General features: G+C 54.6%; 1 protein-coding gene across 3 annotated transcripts in view; it reads right to left on the reverse strand.

The window, feature by feature from the left end:
* The window catches only part of CACNA2D2 (calcium voltage-gated channel auxiliary subunit alpha2delta 2), a 238,878-nt gene that overhangs the window by 30,501 nt on the left and 191,174 nt on the right, over nt 1–17,203 (reverse strand). For all 3 annotated transcript variants that reach the window (XM_051811399.1, XM_051811400.1, XM_051811398.1), the window contains 2 exons: nt 13,852–13,911; nt 3,186–3,230 (listed from right to left, as the gene is read on the reverse strand). In XM_051811399.1, the coding sequence (XP_051667359.1) occupies nt 3,186–3,230; nt 13,852–13,911 (105 nt within the window). The remainder of the gene's footprint in view (nt 1–3,185; nt 3,231–13,851; nt 13,912–17,203) is intronic.

Consider the following 17,203-nt stretch of genomic DNA (forward strand, 5'->3'; position numbering starts at 1 on the left):
ACAATCAGCCTCTCCCGCCAGCCTGCTCCCCTATCCCCCTTCGCTTTTTTTAATCTTTGCCAAAGGTACTGTTTAGAGATCTTTCTAGACCATTTATTTTTAAATTACCAGCCAGAGGAGAGAAGTTAAAAAAAATAGGAAAAAAAAAAAAAGAAAAGAAAAAAGGCAAGAGAAAGAAACTTCTGGGGCTGATAGCTTATCGGGAGGAAATCCAAATGTCACATTAGTTGAGGAAGTTGGAAGATTAAATTTTCCAACACCCTTCATCTGCTGCTGCTGACATTTAGGGGCTTTTTTCCCCCCCCCTCCTCCCTCTCCTTGCTGCATCTACTGAGCAGGGTGAGCAGCGAGTGGTCAGCCCCTTCCTCCCGCACACTGGAGGGGGCTGAAGCTGCCATGGAGCCTCCCACCATCAGGCCCTCACTCTCAGCCCTCCCTGAGACCTCCAGAGGGTGGGTGGGTGCCAGAGGGCTGGCCTTGGGGCCAGGATACCTTCACAGAGCTGTGCTGCTTTCCACCCGAGTACAGTACATCCCAGGGGATTTTGGCCTCAGCTGTGACTTAAGCATCATCCCCTGGCATGAACACAACACAAAATATGGAAAATGACTTTATTTCTGCGTTGTTCTGCCTGTGACACCCAACTGAGACCGTCTGCCGATTTAAACACCTCTCACCACATAAACCCCACAGCCCTTGATAGCAGGGAAAGGTGAAAACCTCGCTTCTGCAAACATTTTGAGAGACTTGGGGACGCCCAGGATAATTTTCTGATGCTCCTATTTGTTAAAAAACACTTGGAAATCTGAAGTCTGTTTAGGGAGATAGCGGAGCTGAGGTGCAGGCAAAATGAACAGGAAGCTCATTTCTTTCCCACTGCAGTTAAAGCCAGAGTAAGGCTTGTGAATAAGCCCCAGTTGTGGAGAGCAGGCATTGTCCATCAGCACCAACTCCAGCTTGGCTACATCCTAGCTTCTATTTAAATAGAAAAATTGAAGCTAAATAAAGAAAGGATGGAAAGAGCACTATTAAGTTCCATTCAGACTTTCTGGTATCATCTCCCTCCTTTTTTATTTCAGCATCATCTCTGTTTCTCCACATTATTTTTGCTGGAATTAAATTTGCTGGGATTTCACTGGCAAGGAAGCAACAGCATGGGTAGGCAAGTGTCCTCCCTGCCAAACTCACATCTCTGAACAACAGGGCACCCCTAGTTTTGCACTTTTGCTTGGTATCTCCCCAAGGGAAGGGCTTAAGCTGATGTGGCTGATAATGGATTTGCAGGGCTGTTCCTCCCTGACAACATGTCAGCTCCCTTGGGGAAGTACCAGGGACCAGGGAGCTGAGCCCTGCAGTCCCCATGGACACTGTGTAACACTGCAGTGCATGGCTTCTCCCCAGGGTCCCATGTGCGGGGAGGGCTCTGTGGGCACAGTTCTAAGGTTGAGAGATGCCTCCTATTTCCTAATCCTGCCCAACGTGACCAGGATGCTTTCCTCACTTGCAGAAATGGTAATCCCAAAGCTAACAGCCAGGAGCTGCTGACTCAGACCACCACTGCCGACCCTGGCTGAGTGTGGGCAGCCTGTGCTGGTCAGGGGAACAGTGGGCATGGGGACATCCAGCTCCCTGTCCCCTGCCCTGCAGCAGGGATGGCAAAAGCCCAGCACAGCCCAACGGATGCATTAGTCCTGCTCCTTATCCCCTGGGCTGGAAGTTGCCTGGCTCCCCAGGCAGTCTCCTCCTGCCTCAACTGCCAGCCAGTTTTTCCTTCACTTCTATCCAAAATCCGCTTTAATGTGTTTTAAGCCCATTAGCTCCATCCTTTCCAGAGCAGCCAAGGCAAGCAGGATCCTCCCCTCCCTTCTTTGGCAGCTTCCCCCAGGCTGGGGAGGGACAGGAGGCATCCTCTGCTCTGAATGAGCAGGACTGTGAGCAGGGAGACCTGCTCAGGAGAGCGAGTGCCCTCTGCTTTGGTCACAGCACCTGTCCAACCTGTCTGTCCCACGTCCCAGACTCTCCATGGCTGGCTTCCCCCACCAAGGAGCCCTCTTGCTGTCACCACATGAAGACAATGGCACTGGCAGATTGTCAGTAACTCTGCTTTGAAGGCATCCATGCTCTGCTTCAGCCTGCCCTTGGCTCTGCTCTAGGGCATCATCTCCAAGGTGGGTTGAGAGGAGAACCAGAGGTCAGTGCAGGGCATGTCGCTCAAGTTGGTGGGACCCCATCAAGCCCAGATCCTCCCCTCCCTTCTGCACGAGGCCTTCTAAAGGCTCTTGGGGTCATCTGAGCATTATTTTTGGATGAGGCCATGTGGTTTGCCAGTGGTTTGCTGCCAATGCCACATGCTGCCACTCCTCCCCTCCTGCTGTGTTACTGTCCCCTGATGGCACATTTGCTGCCAGCTCTGCCTTGGGACAAGGACCTATCCCGGTGCACTAGCACTGTCTGAGGCTGTCCCCAAGGCTGCACCCTGCTGTGCCTGGGGCTCCTGGCCAGCTCCAAGGACACCGTGATGCACCTGCTCCCCAGCAGCCCCACACCATGCACATCACTGACCCGATGAGCCCCTATTTCCTAAGGATCCCATGGCACAATGTGGGAGCTGGGTGACCTGCCAGCAAAGTAGGGTGCCCCAGGGCAAAGTGGGGTGCTGTGGTGCAGCAGTCATTGCTGGTGGAGCTCCCTGTGCCCGTGGCACAGCACCTGAGTGAAGTCACTGTCACCACGCAGAGGAGCCGGCAAATGCCAGCTCCCTTGGGAGCACCGGGAGAGCGGAGCTGTCGGGTCTGTAGTTAAAGCACTGATTGCCAGAAATCACAGGACGGCTGTGCTGGGAGGGGGGCAGAGAATTAAATTCAGTCTCTAATTAAAGGTTTGCTCTTCATTTGAATTTCAGATGCCAGTTTTAATTTTAGAAACTTTTGCAGGCAGCGGAGCGACCTGCCCACCTGCCTGCTGCCGGCCCCGGTGCTGGTGGACAGATGTCACCAATGCCACCACGGCTCAGCTGGGGGACACGGCTGTACACCAGGCACTCTCTCCCCACCACAGTGTCATTACACTGGCTGTAAGAATGCTGTGCCTCGCCCCCTGGTATGGTGCTGGGACAGCCCAGCACGGGGCTCAGCACTGGCTCGGAGTAGTGACTGTGCCAGAGGTGCCACAGGAATGGTACTTACATATTCAGTGTCAGCCTTGGAGTCATAGTACTCGATGTCTTCCTCCTGCAGAGAAAAGGGAGAGCTGAGTTAGTGTCAGGCAAGGACAGGGATGGCAAAGGAGTCCCTCTCCCTTACCCGACCCCTCAGCACCTCCGTCATGCTGCTGGCAGCCACCACATTGCTGGGGACTGAACCTTGCCCACCCCATGCTGTCCCTGGGACATGGTCAGGACCTCATGTCCACTCTCCAAGGACTGGATGTCGCCTGTCATGCTTCCCTCTGCTCATGGCTGCTACCAAGACATGTGTGGGGCCATGCACAGCCTCCACCACAGCCAACAGCCCTGTGACGGTGACACCACTGTGACCGTGACCTCTGCACTGCCACCGGGTGCAAGTCTGTGCCATGTCCCCACAACCAGGATGCTCTGGTCCTGCTGCAAGCATCGGGAGTGGCAGGAGAGCCAGGCAGTGTGGCAGGCAGAGACCCTGCAGTCAGCCAGGTCCCCTCCCTGTGCTGCAGAAACAAGGAGACGAGTGTCCTTGCTTCCACGGAGAAATGCACGTCGTTAATTTGGGGTATTTAGAGCCTATTTAAGCAGAAAGGTCTGCCTGGATTCCTCTTCCCCGAGTGTCAGGACGTGAGACAGCTGATAAAATTCCTGAAGAGGCAATTGGGAGAGCAGCGATGCTGTCACAACAGCATTCTGTGTGCCATCAGAAAGGGTAATTAAAGGGCACTCGGAGACTCTTCCCTGCGCGCCGGGACGCGAGCGTGATGCCGGCACACTGGCAGCCGTCGCGGGGCTGACACGTCTGCCACTCAATCAGCCGGCGGCAGCCGCCGCGCAAAACAGCCTTCCTGCAGCATGTGCTTTGGGGTGATTATTGCTCTTATCGTCCCAGGAGGAAAGTGATCTGGACCTAGAGCAGAAACACAGCCAAAACCTCAGTGATGCTGGCTGCACCTCTGTCCTGCCCGCTCCTGCTCTGCTGCTGCTCTGCAGCACCCAGCCTGGACACAGCCCAGTGCCAGGGCTGGTGGCACCGGGACACACCCAGCCCAGCCCGGACACAGCCCAGTGCCAGGGCTGGTGGCACCGGGACACACCCAGCCCAGCCCGGACACAGCCCTGTGCCAGGGCTGGTGGCACCGGGACACACCCAGCCCAGCCCGGACACAGCCCTGTGCCAGGGCTGGTGGCACCGGGACACACCCAGCCCAGCCCGGACACAGCCCTGTGCCAGGGCTGGTGGCACCGGGACACACCCAGCCCAGCCTGGTCATGGTCTCCAGCTGAAAAAAGGGACCAGCAGGTCCAAGCAGCTCTCCAGGCAGTCAGCACCACTCATTCCACCATCCCAGCCCCACTGGGAGCTGGCAGTCACTAACCCCTCACCGGCATTACCCTCTGGCCACAAACCTGTCCCCAGAGTGGTTTGCCTGACTTTTCCAAGCTTGCCAAGACCCAAGACCACCAAGAGGTGGGAAAGCCCCTGGAATGGGGATGCTGATCTTGGGGACCACAGCCAATGTTCCCCCAGGACAGGGATTGCAAAGGGCGGTTTCAGCATCCTCCTGGGCTTCCTGTGACCCTAATCATTGTGATAAAACAGCACTGAGACGGGAAAGTGAAAAAAAAAAAAATTGACGCAGCATCTTCCAATTTCTGTTATTAAAAAGCCCAGTCATTAAGGGAACGCACTTATTAATTATCTGTGATTTGTTGTGAAATGCTGAGGGGTTTACAACAACAAGAAAAGGGAAAAAAAAATTAATTTCTCTTCCGGTGCCCTCCCTGCTCCACTCCTGGCCCCACGCACGCCCCTGCCCCTCGCCGGCACTGCCTCTCCCCGGGTCCGCGGCCATCTGCACTTCCTAATTAAAGGAACCCCCGGGAGACCCGTAACACAAACGAGCTAATTTCATGTTTAATGATCTTTAATCAGGAGTGAGTGTGACTAACAACAGCCATCCAGAAGGTGCTTTGTTATTCATTTTATCTTCCATTGGCTCCTCGGCAAAGCTCGATTCCCCTCCCACCCGCGGTGGTCCCGCTCCCGCAGTGGGCGGGAGGGCGCGAGGTGATGCTCGGGGAGGAGAGCCGGCCCTCCATCCTGCTTTCACCTACTTCGGCACTCCCATGGCATGGCACGGCACAGGGAGCAGACCTCCCTCCCACAGACTTCCCCAGGTCCTTGCCTTGCACTCTTTCAAGCCCTGAGGATCCCAGGAGCAGCCTGGTGAAATCCCAGCCCTGCTCCACACTGTAGCTGACACGTGTGAGACAGCTGGCCCTGTGACGTTCCCTGCTGCCAGATTCCACAATCCTTGCCACAACCCTGCTGACCCTGAGGGTGGTTCATGGGGTCTGAGGGAGCCCATGGGAGCTGGCAGGGCATTTGTGTCCTTGCCACCTGGAGGCTGGTGGAGCCCCTGGGAATTTATTCCAGATAGGAGGGACAGAGCCCTCAGAGATGCTCTAAAGAGATGACACGGGTCTCCCAAGAGGCAACAAGGGGTCTTACAATTTCCTCTCCCTAATATTTGTTTTTTAAACCACATTCACCTTCTTCATATAATCCTCTCCTCCTCCTCGTCTGTTCCACATTAAACTCAGCACCAGCTCTGTGTAAATAGCACTGATATTTCTAGAGCCTTTCAGAATAAATACCAATAAAGAAAACAAGGGGGTGAAGTTGTCGAGGGATTTCAGGGCAAAATATTGTCCCTGTCTCTTGCAAATGAGCCTGCAGGAAGCACTTGCCAGTTCCTGTTGCAGGGGAGGCAGATGAGTAGCTGCTCCTCCATCATATGTTAAGCACTGCCCATTTTCTTGCACCCTAATTGCCAAATGGCCCCTGCACAGTGGCACTGCACGGCTGTGTAGCTGCTGGGTAAGTACAGGGTTATTTCAGCTCTTAAACCCTCAGTGCAAGACTCTGGGAGTTCAGTGCAATCATAGACTAATCTGCAAATGTCCCTGAAGCCACTGCCCAGGCTTCTCCAGCGAAGCCACCAAGGAACCTGCATGCCTGCACCAAACCCTCGTGGTTCAGTGTCACTGGGCAGCCCATGGCCAAGGCTTGACCCAGGTGGGACGTCCTGGATGTGGTTCTGGGGACACGGCGTGCTCAAGTCTCCTTGGGGACCCCGGGTCCTGCTTGACCCTCTTGAGCTCTCCCTAACAGTCACGTGCTCCACACCTTCACTGATTTTACACCAAAATGTCAAGCAAAAAAGCTGATTAACAAAACCAGGCTGTGGGTTTCTGGAGAGCTGTGAGCTGGAGCCTTGCCAGCAGCACAAGGGGGGACCTTGCTTTGGGCATCAGTGCTCCCTTGCCACACACCAGTGGACCAGGTTTGAGACAAAGCCCAGGACAAGGACAGGCACTGGGGGGTCCCAGGTGGGTGGTGAGGGGCATTTCTCCCTGCCATCCCCCACAGCCCTCTCCAAGCACTAAAATAGGTCTTTTTTTTGCCTAAAACAATTACAGCAACTAAAAATAACACTCGAAAGGTCAGTGCTCTGCTATCTCGCTGCAGCCTGGAGATGTCAGGATGGAGGGGTGCTGGCCCAAACATTCAAGTCAGCAGTCTAATAAGGTGGCAATCAAACCATATCACACACACAGCTGCCACTGCCCCAAAAAAACCTCAGAAGGAGCTGCTAGTGACACATCAGCTCCCTACTCCAGCCCATCCAGCTGGAGCAAGCAGCAAGCAGGGACACTGCAGAGGGGCTATGACTTGCTCTCTCCTATAGAGCTTTCCTGAGCTGGCTAATCCTGCTCCAGAGGATCTGTAGGATCTATTGTCCCCCTCAGGATCACTCATTGTCATCTTTTAAGGTCACCCCACTGACCTCATGCCCTGGGACGCTGCAGCTCCTTGGGGCAGTTTTGCAGGCAGATCCTGCTGCACCGCATTGATTTTGGTTCATCACAGCCCTCTGCCTGTGGGTTTCATTTCTCTGGGGGGCATGGGTGACCCCTGTGGTCAGGAAATCTCTTTCAAGATTTAATTGGCTCTGGAAGAGCCACATCCTGTAGCAATTTGCCTTCAGGCAGTTAGGAGGGACTCGGAGGGCTTTGGGGCAGACAAGCTGGATCCCAAGCTGGCACCTGCCTGTTTTCAGCCGCTGGATGGGGCTGGTGGCAGGACCAGCATCCCAAAGCACAGCATGCCAGTGTGGAGACAAGCCAGGCGACCAGAGCTGTGCCTGCTCAGACCTGTGGGCAAGTCAGCGGGTGGGGAGAGCAAGGAGGAGCAGCAGATGTGCCTACGTAGCACTAGTGGCTCTGCTCATGAGCCCACCTTTCCTCTGCCATCAGCACTTATAGTGGACAGTGAATATTTAGGGACTTCTTCACGTCCCTGAACCACTAAGCAAACAGAAATAGCAACAGCTTTTACTTATAGCTGCACCTTTCATATGGAAGCCATCCTGCAGTGTGTCACAGGGCTCCCACTGCACCGGAGCACCCGCAGCCTCACATCTGCATTATGGATGGGGGGACGAGCAGGGACACAGTGTGTTCCCCCCACAGCACTGCCCTGCCAAGCCCTCCCACATCAGAAGGAGTGGGATGGGACTGTCCCTTGGGACTGGTCTGTGCTGGCCACTGTGCCCCAGCTGCCAGAGGGGGCTGGAGGTCTCAGCCAGGTGAGTGCTCGGCCTCAGGTGTCCCAGCCCTGCCGTAGGCACAGCAGCCTCTTGGCTGGGGCACAAGGCAAAGAAAGAGATCCTGCTGCACCTGCCACAGAGTGGTGTGAGGGCCACAGCCATAAACAGGCTCCCAAAGGGACTGAATTCCTGGGAGAAATTCCTACCTGCATTCACATCCATGCCTGGCTGCAGCTGGTAGGGGCTGAACCCTCATTTCCACTGGGCTAGAGCTATCCTTGTCCATACGGATCATGAGGAATCCTTCCCCAATCCTCAGAAGAGGAAAATATTCATGGCTAGCCTCAGCCACCACAGGGTGTCAGATGGACCCAAGAGTAGTCTGGTGGGGACCATGCCCCTCCTGCAGCCCTCACCCTGCAAATTCCCTGCATCCCATCCACCATCAGAGGCCTTATGCATTACCCAGGACAGGTGGAAACAGTCATCATAATCTGCCTTGGCATCTTTTTTTTTTTTTTTTTAAAAGCAATTTCCTCCTTCTGCCTCTCTGACAGAGCTGGGGAAATATTTAAGTGACCTGTCAACAGTTTTTTCATCTCCCTGAGAAGATGTTTTATCTGATCACACCTCGCCAGCTATTCTTCTTTACATGGCACCTCCTGTCCACTCCTGCTCCTCTGGGGCTGCCTCTTCCCTCCACTGCATCTGGGTGCCACAGGGATGCCAGCATGCATAGAACTGGTGGGTGTTGGAGACCCCCTGCCCTTCTAGGGATGGGATGGGATGGGATGGGATGGGATGGGATGGGATGGGATAGGATGGGATGGGAGGAAAGCCAGCAACCCCTACACAAAACCACTGCAGCCGTGAGGCTGCCATGGGTCCTCCAGCCCCCTAAAGAGAGCCCCCTCAGAGAGCCCCTCAAGCCCCATCCTTGGTTTTTAAGAGGGGACAGCACCACCACAGGCTTTTTGTGAATGATTTTCTTGTTCTGCTTTTCGACCAGACCAGCTCTACAGCAGCAAGGTTGGTGCTATAGCACAGTAATTCTCCGAGCGTAATGAAAGCTGACATTATATCAAACACAATAAAGACTCTCAGTTGATGGAGATCATTCCTGAACACACAAACCCATTAAACTGAAAAAAAAAATATCAATTCTACACACTCGCCAGCCAAAAGAAAATGTGATTTGTTATCTAAAAGGGGGTTATAAACACAGCTTCAATGCACTTTCTGGGCTGTAATGAAAACTGGGTTTGAAATGGCAAGACGACTGCAAATTAGAGTATTTGATTTTATTTTCTAACTTTTTAGGTAAACCTTCTACAAGGGCAAGTGCAAGGTTACGGCGACAATCTTTCTGTTCTCAGCCGATAAGTAGGATCTGTAATTAAAGGAGAAGAAAAATGAAAGGGGGATAAGGAGCTGGTGTTCGCCCTTCTGATGCTGCTTTGAACACAGAGCCCTGCCTGCATCGCCGTGGCCAACCCACGGGAACAGCTGCCGGAGCCCACGCGTGGCACAGCACGGCACAGACACGCACCGCGGCACTGCCGGATGCAGCAGCCAGTTGGCAAATCCTGGACCTGGAGGGATGCTTCCCCCAGGGCTGCGTGGCCATGGACGGGCACCCAGCCACGCTGGCACGTCCCCCTGCTTTATCCCTCACCTTTCCTGGGCGGTCAGGAGCGCAATCTCTGTTATTCCTCCTGTCCATCCCCATTTAGCAAACGGCGATCCCCTTTTCCCTGGAGTTTCGTTTCTAATGGAGCTTGAAATTATCTGGGCTTTGTTATTCCTTGCGTGCTTGCAGGCGGGGGGTTATGGATGGAGGCAGTGGTGTGGGGCTGCCCGGAACCTGTGAACCCTCTGCCCACTCCACGAATGCCACCACACCCCAAAACCACCCGTGTCACACCCAGCGGGTAAACCCTGTCCCCACAGCTCCTACATCCACAGCTCCCACGTATGGCTATTTTTCTTTTCCAGGGAGAAAGGGCCTGCTGGGCTCTGACCCTTCAAACGGCCCTTTCCAGCACCTGAAAGGTGGGGAGAGGTGGGAGGCAGGGGGGCAGCAGGTAGAGGAAGAGGGGAGTCTCCCAGTATAGTGATGGAAAATGCAGTGAAGAAGAAGACTGGGAGAAAAACAACAGTAATAAACATTTTATGAAGCAGAAAATGGCTTATAAAGAAGTCAACTTTTAAAAGCAATTTATATAATCCTGCCAAGCGCACATAAATGCAGGGATGGATCTCTGCAGCGTCACAGTGTCCCTTAAAGGCACAAAAAGCTCTGGCAGCCCCAGCAGACTGACAGGCAGCGATGACAATGCCCTGGGATGCATTTTGTGGCTGGTGGTGCAGATCTGCACCTTCAACAGCATCCCCTGGGTCAGCACGGCCACACACTTTGGGAGCGCAGGACAGCTGAGACCCTGCTGATGCTGCTGGGATGGGGCTGAAGGCACTGGAAAACCTGGGAGCAGAGCAGAGCATGCAAGCAGAGTGGAGCTGAGAGAACATGGAGCTGGCTGGGATGGCTGACAGGGAGCTTGTCAGTGAGGATGGATGCGAAGAACATCAGCAAAAAACTCAACATGATCTCCCAGTGTTTTTACAGGTATAGTTTGAAGGTCTCTTGCCCAAGCAGGGTGGCAAACAGAGCATGGAAACTTGGAAAACAGCTCTGTGGTGTGGGCTGCACCTCCAGCGCCTCTGTTTGCTGCTGGGGGTGGTGTGCATGGGGGGCTCAGCACCACTGCCACGGCCAGGGGACAGGACTAGAGACATCCAGAGCAGGGAGACAGCCCTGCTGTGCCTTAAGGGACAGACCCTCATGGCTCTGCACAGAGTGGAGCCGGCCTGTTCCAGCAGACCTCTGGATGCAAGCCTATAGGCTAGAAGATTCTCACTGGGAAAACTGGTTGGCCAGGCCACTGCAAACTGGGAGTGTTCTGTGGTCTCTTACTGTACCAGTGCCAGGCAGTCACAGTGCCCCGTGCTGGGAGTCCTCCCCAAGGGCTCAATGGGACCCAGCTCTCGCCTTTCCAATACTCCACCAGCTTTATCTGACGGGTGAACAGAGAGACCCTCACTGTGCAGGCAGGCAAGGGCACGGCCTCTCCCCACTCCAAATCATCAAAGGTGGTACAACAGCTCTGCACCACAGCCTGCCTCACTGCTCCCATCCCTGCCCACTGTGCCAACCCGAGCTGCCACCCAGCCCTGGGGTGAAACGAGCTAGAGGGAACATGTGAGGGGTGTCCCAGGTGCCACTGTATGGGTGACCCTGGGGCCAAGGCTACATTTGGCTGAGGGAAGCGTTCTGGTGTCCAGAGGACATCTGGGGACAGGTGGGGACACAACCCCGGCTTGACATGGCCAGGTGACATGGAGGTCCTGTGAGCAGATGAGGACAAGGAGCAGGGATGAGGCAGAACAGGATGAGGGGGCAGTTTTGGGACCAGGGAGGCACTTTGCAAAGCCCCTGAGGTGTGGCACTGAACTCAACCCCTTCAGAAGAGCCAGCATGGCTGGCTTGTGGCTGGGAACACCAAAACTCAGCGAGGAAAAAGAAACTTTCCCAGTAGAGATGGATCGTGAGTGACTGCTGGCAGCAGCCTCCCAGCCGCTCAGGCTCCTGCTCCTGTTTCATTTTCCCCCGGCCTTCCATAGCAACCCATCTGCAGTGAGGTTTAATGGGGCTGCCATTAGCACTAATGCAGCGCAAACACTCAGCATCTGCCGGCGCCTTTGGATGGAAACACAAAAATAACCACGCTCGCCGCAATCTGTCATCGACTCTGGCGCGGGGTTAGGACGCGGCACGCTGGGAGAGGAGGGGAGAGCTGCAGCCAGAAGGAACGAGCTGCTCGGTGGGAAGGGAGGAGAGGAGGAGCTGGGGATGCTGTGCTGCCGCCTTCCCTGCCCGCTGCCTGTGCCAGCCCCCGCAACAAGCCGGGAGCGGCTGCAGGGCCGGTGTCAGCGGTGCTGGCACACAGGTCTGACCGCGCCCGGACATTTCATGGATGAAGGACGGAAAAAGGAGGTCCAACCCCAGCAGTGAGACACATGTACACAGCATTTCCATCCCTGTGCTCTGTCGGGAAGCCAGGGCTGGTGCAGGCAGGGCCGAGGCAGGCAGGGCTGATGCCCAGCACCCTGGGAGCTGTGCACAGAGCTGGACCAGTCCATCAAGTGTCCCAGCCAGGCCTGGGCTGTCCTGATAAAGCTGCGTCGGGCTCTGTGGTGACGCATCGCTGCACATTGTTTCTGGGTGACTCGCTCCTAATTACCTTGATTAAGTGGTTGCAAACAGTGCTATTAAAAATATTCTTTTTCTATGGAAGTGGATTTCTGAAAGGTTTGTGCCGTGAATGGCAAAATGAGCCAAGAGCTCCCCAGCGCTACAGCCTTCCCTAACATGTTTTGTATCCCGACTGTAATTCCCCTGGCAGTGGAAGGCAGCCAGGTATGGATGGAGAAGGAGCTCTCTGGGGCTATGGAGGGCCCGTGCAGCAGGAGCTCATCCCTATGGACCAGGGGATAAGCAGACACCCTGAAAATGCAGTGTCAGCTCTGCCTGCCCTGCCCACACCCCAGTCACAAGCAGCCACCCCTGGATGCTAGCCCAGCACAGGGTGCACAGGGCCACCACGATGTCCCTGGGGTGCCCATGGCCAAGCTTCAAGTGCTGCTCAGAGATGAGCTGCCCTGGGGCTCCTGACCCTGGGGAACACTCAAGATTGGGCCAACATTAGGGATGGAGATGGCAGCCCATGGGAGATGCCTGCAGCTCCCCTGGCACTGCTCTCAACTTTCCCCAGGAGCACTGAGTCCACCATCAAGGTCCTTGCAAGGCACTGGTGCTGGCATCAGCCTCATTATCCTCTTAACCTCCCCTTCACCGGCCTCCTGGGAAGAGGTGACAGTAATTCAGCAGCGCTCTCATGCAGAAAGGTCTCAGTGACTGATGGTGCCAATGACAACTGTCTGCTGGGCAGAGCCAGCGGGGACACCTCACCTCTCCTTAGCAAGGCTTCTTCTGCTAATGACTGCTAATGACAGGAAGGCCCCTGTGAGCTCAGCCTTCTCCTCAGGTGCCCATGGGACACAGAAACAGCCACAAGTGTCCATCCCACACTGGCCACATGGCAAATGAAAGCCAAGCAGGCTTTCAACCCCTTGCTTTCTCTTCTGCTCCTCCTGCCTCTTTTTCTCCACATGAAATCCTGTTGGCAGGAGGGAAGGGTCTGCACGAGTGGCATCAGCTCAGACAGACCCGTCCAAAACACACCAGCATGGCCTGGCAGCAGGGTTGTCACCAGGCTGTCCCCTCAGTGACTACAGGGGCCAGACAGGATCTGGCTCAACCCAGAGGAAGGGGCTGGGTGGCTCAGGAGGATTTTTTTATTGCAGACTCCGTTTGCACTGGGAGAAAAACAATCTTTCCTTCCTTTTGTGTTATAGTTATAATTTGAGAGCATTTCCAGACAGAATCCTTCAGGTTCCCGCTGAGTGCCATCACCGCCAGAATTACAAAGTCAAATGCAATCATTAAACCCCCGTCTTCCCTCTCCCAGCCCAGATTGCTCCTTACCCCAGAAACAGCCCCCACTGCAACTGCTGGCATGTGCCATGGATGAGCCACCGCTGCCACCACCCCACGTGAAAACCCTCTCGGCACCAAACCCCCTGGCTGCTGGAGATGAGGGGAAGTAAAAGTCTCCCCAGCCCCCACACCCTCAGCAGTGAGCTGTCCATTCGACCTTCACCTCCTGCCTTCTCCTCACGGCGTGTGCAGGCAGAGGCGAGGCTGGAAACGAGCTCAAAATCGCTTCATTTGCTCTCATTAGTGGTGGCAGGCGGAGGGGCCGGGGCCACCCACACGCCGAGCAAACGGCACGGCCAGCGGTGACTCAGGAGGGGGACAGGAATGGGGGAAAGGAGGGATGGGACAATGACTCCGGTGCCAGGAGTCATCCCCGAGGAGCTCAGCATCCAGGAGGGAAGGGGTGAGAGCGGCTGGGGTGTGCATGGGAGCCTTACCCGGATGTTGTCCTGCCAGTGGTGAGCCTTCTGGAATTTCTCCGCCGCGTTGGCAAGTCTCTGCAAAGCAAACGGGAGAGAAAAAAATGAGTCCCGGGAAAGTAAGAGGATCCAGGTATTGCCCACATCAACCTAGAACCATGGGTGCCACCCTGACACCTAGCATCCCTGTTTGGGGGATCCCATAGGACCCTGCCACCCCCTTGCCACACAGGCAAGAGGGCAGGAGGAGGGATTACAGGCAGCACCCTGAAGATGGGTGTCCGAGGCACAGGGAGCCAATTTTTCCCTGCTTGCTCTCTCCTTCTCTGAAGCTAGTCATTATCTCCAGAGGAATTGCTGCCACTCGAACACAACCAGCTTGGTGGCTGTTGGCATCCCACTGGAGCGGGGCAGGTTCTCACTGCACAGGGCAAGGGCTGAACCCTGTGCTGATGGCTCCCAGTTCTGTGCAGAGCCTTCAAAAATGCTTCAAAACCCCCTCCAAGTGCCCCAGCACTGGGGCCCAGAGGTGCACAGTGCTGCCCACTCAGATTAATCCCTTCACATGCCCATGCCCACGCTGGGGTAGCCAGAGGAAGCAGGACTCGCCAGGAGCAGGATGGGGCAATGCTCAGCACCAGGGCAGCCTTGATGCAAGGGATGCTGGCAGCTAGAGCATGGGGAGAGAAGTGAGCTCTGGCTGTTTCCAGGCACTGAATTGGCTTGGAGGAGGAGGAAGGAGCACTGACAATGGGGTGACATCTTGGGCCAAACAATAACCCCATATCATCACCTGGGCAGCACTACAGAGTTTCACATAACGCACATATGATTCCCAGTGCTACTGCACACACAACTTCCATGCAGTGAACCACAAATCCCAGGATGATATAGCACTCCTTTGCTCATTGGGAATGTGGCATGCTGGTGGGAGCCCACGGGGGCAGCAGTGAAGTCCAGCTACATCCCTGGGAATTTATTTCCTCAGGGCCTGAAGAGTGTCTGGCTAGAAGAGCACACACACACACGTATGAGCCCTGGGCACAGCCACACATGTCACAGACACCGTTCCCACTGTCACCAGTTCCTCCAGCGCTCCCATCAGCACACGGGGATGCAAAATGCCTCAGCCCTTCCAAATGGATGCTCAGGGAAAAGGAAGTCCCTTCACGTGTCCCCTGTTCCCTGCAGGACAGTGGCAGCCCCACCCCTGGCAGTGTGGCTGGAGCAGGGCCACGCCAGTGGATGCTGTATTTCTGTGAGCATGGCAAAGCTCAGGCACTCAGAAGTAAGGTGATGAGTGCTGAAAGACACCACAGATCTGCCCCTCCCCAGCCTGAGAATGCAGCTTGTTCTTATCAGATGCAGGGAAACACAAATCCATCACTGCGTAATCTTGGCACGCACTGGTCGAAACTTTACTGTTTAATCTTTTCTCTTTCTCCTAATCTTGATTTCCAAATCAAAGTGCTTGCTTTCAGTGGCCAGCATCCAAGGGGAAAGATCGGCTATCAGCTGAACGTTGAAGCAAAATCCTTATGGCTCCGGCGGTGGAGAGAAGGGAATGGGAGACAACACGTGGCTGGACAGAAAAGCCAAGTGATGGGAATTTTCAGGGCAGTTTTGCAGGGTCTCACCTGCACAGCCACATCCCAGCCCCCTTGGAGCTGCCTAGAAAAGCTGTGGCCCAATTCTGCTCCTCATCCCCCCAAGCTTTTGTGCTCTGTTTATATATTGAGATGGCTGATTAAAGTCAGGCATTTATTCTGAGTTGCGTTTAAGGCAGTGGTGATGAAATATGTATTTTTCTATACTTGATAAGAATGTGTTTGTTTATTATGGGCTGGGGTAAGATTTATGGACATCTTTAACTATTCATTGCCTTGCACGAGGTGCCTGGAGGGCTGCAAATGGTGCAGCAAGGGAAGGCTACGCCCAGGAACGACACTTCCACACAGAAGATATTTTTCCTCTGGAAAATGTCGATTTGTCAAAGTCAATCCAGACGCAACTTTGGTTTTAAAAAAAAAAAAAAAAAAAGAAATCCAGATGTTCTTGTTTGATAAACAGCACGTTGCAGGGATGGGGGAGCCCATGGCAGGATGGCACAGTCACAGCAGTGTTCTGTGCTGGCTCCTGGCTGTCACTGGACACCCAACCCAGGAGAAGCGCCTCCAGAGCCTCCCCGCTGTTGCTTCTGCAGCATTTTCCTTGATAAACATGTTTTGATCCTGTGACCAAAATGGTGACTGGGAGGAGAGAGGGACCAAGTGGGAAACCAACCATCCCTCCTCTGCAGCAGGGGATCCTCTGCCCACCTCCATCCATGTGCAGGGACAGGCCTGGAGCGATGCCATGGTGGGGGCTCCCTTGGGAGCAGTCCCATCCTATCACATCCCTGGCTGGTGCTAGAGGGAAGCCCATCCAGTCTCTGCTCAGAGACAGGCTGCTGACACGAATGGGATGGGTGATCGCTGGATTCAGGACTTTCTAAAACTGCCAACAAGGATGGGGTCCCTGAGGTGACTATTTAGGACAGCAGGGCCTAGAGCTGTGTCTTAGGGCAGGGAAGATGTTGCTGATCCCATAAACCCCCTGACATGTCCCCAGGGAAGGTGAGGGGTCTGCCTGGAGCCACGCGCTGCCGCGGGACATCCGCATTAATGCCAAATGAGTTCATCATGAATAATGTTATTGTGATCAATACAGCTCAAGGATTATTTCTAATCCTTAATAATGATTAAACCATTATTTTTCAAGTGTTACAGATCAATCAGTCCAGCTCAAGGTGTGGTGCATGCAGGGACTGTGAGATGCTCCGGACACAGGCAGTGCACCAGAGAGCCCAGTGGAGTACGTGGCAGCCACCAAAACCTCCCAGGGCTTCAGACCTGGGGTCATCAATTATGGGGTTCCAACAGCAAGAAAAATTCAAGGAATTACCAAAAATAAAGCATGGGTGTGAAATATTGCAAATTTCCAGCAGGCTGTGGTGCAGGGACTGCCCTGGCACTTTAAAGAGCACAGTTCTTTCCCCAGAAGTCACCCAGGGCTAAGGACAGGAGATTTAGAGGCTGAAAACACTGAATTGAAACGACTCTGAAGGTCATGAAAGGCCAGCAGGAGATTTGCAAGGGATTGGTGTCTGGAGATCTCTGCAGCGGGGTCTGTGAGGGGGAAGGTGCTGTGCGGGCTTTATCGTGCCCCGGCCTCGTTTGTATTCTGTGTGGTGCTCCTCTCTGCCTCGCTGCTCACCCAGGCAGATCCATCAGGAGCTCCCTGCTCAGCACACTGCTTTGCCTGGGATTAAGGAGCCTCAGGGATGCCATGGACTCAGGATGGGCAGGTGGCAGCAAAGGTGGCACGGCGG

The sequence above is a fragment of the Manacus candei genome, unplaced genomic scaffold, assembly GCF_025592945.1.
Source record: "Manacus candei isolate 608988 ecotype Guabito, Panama unplaced genomic scaffold, ASM2559294v1 h1tg000082l, whole genome shotgun sequence".
Lineage (NCBI taxonomy): Eukaryota > Metazoa > Chordata > Aves > Passeriformes > Pipridae > Manacus > Manacus candei.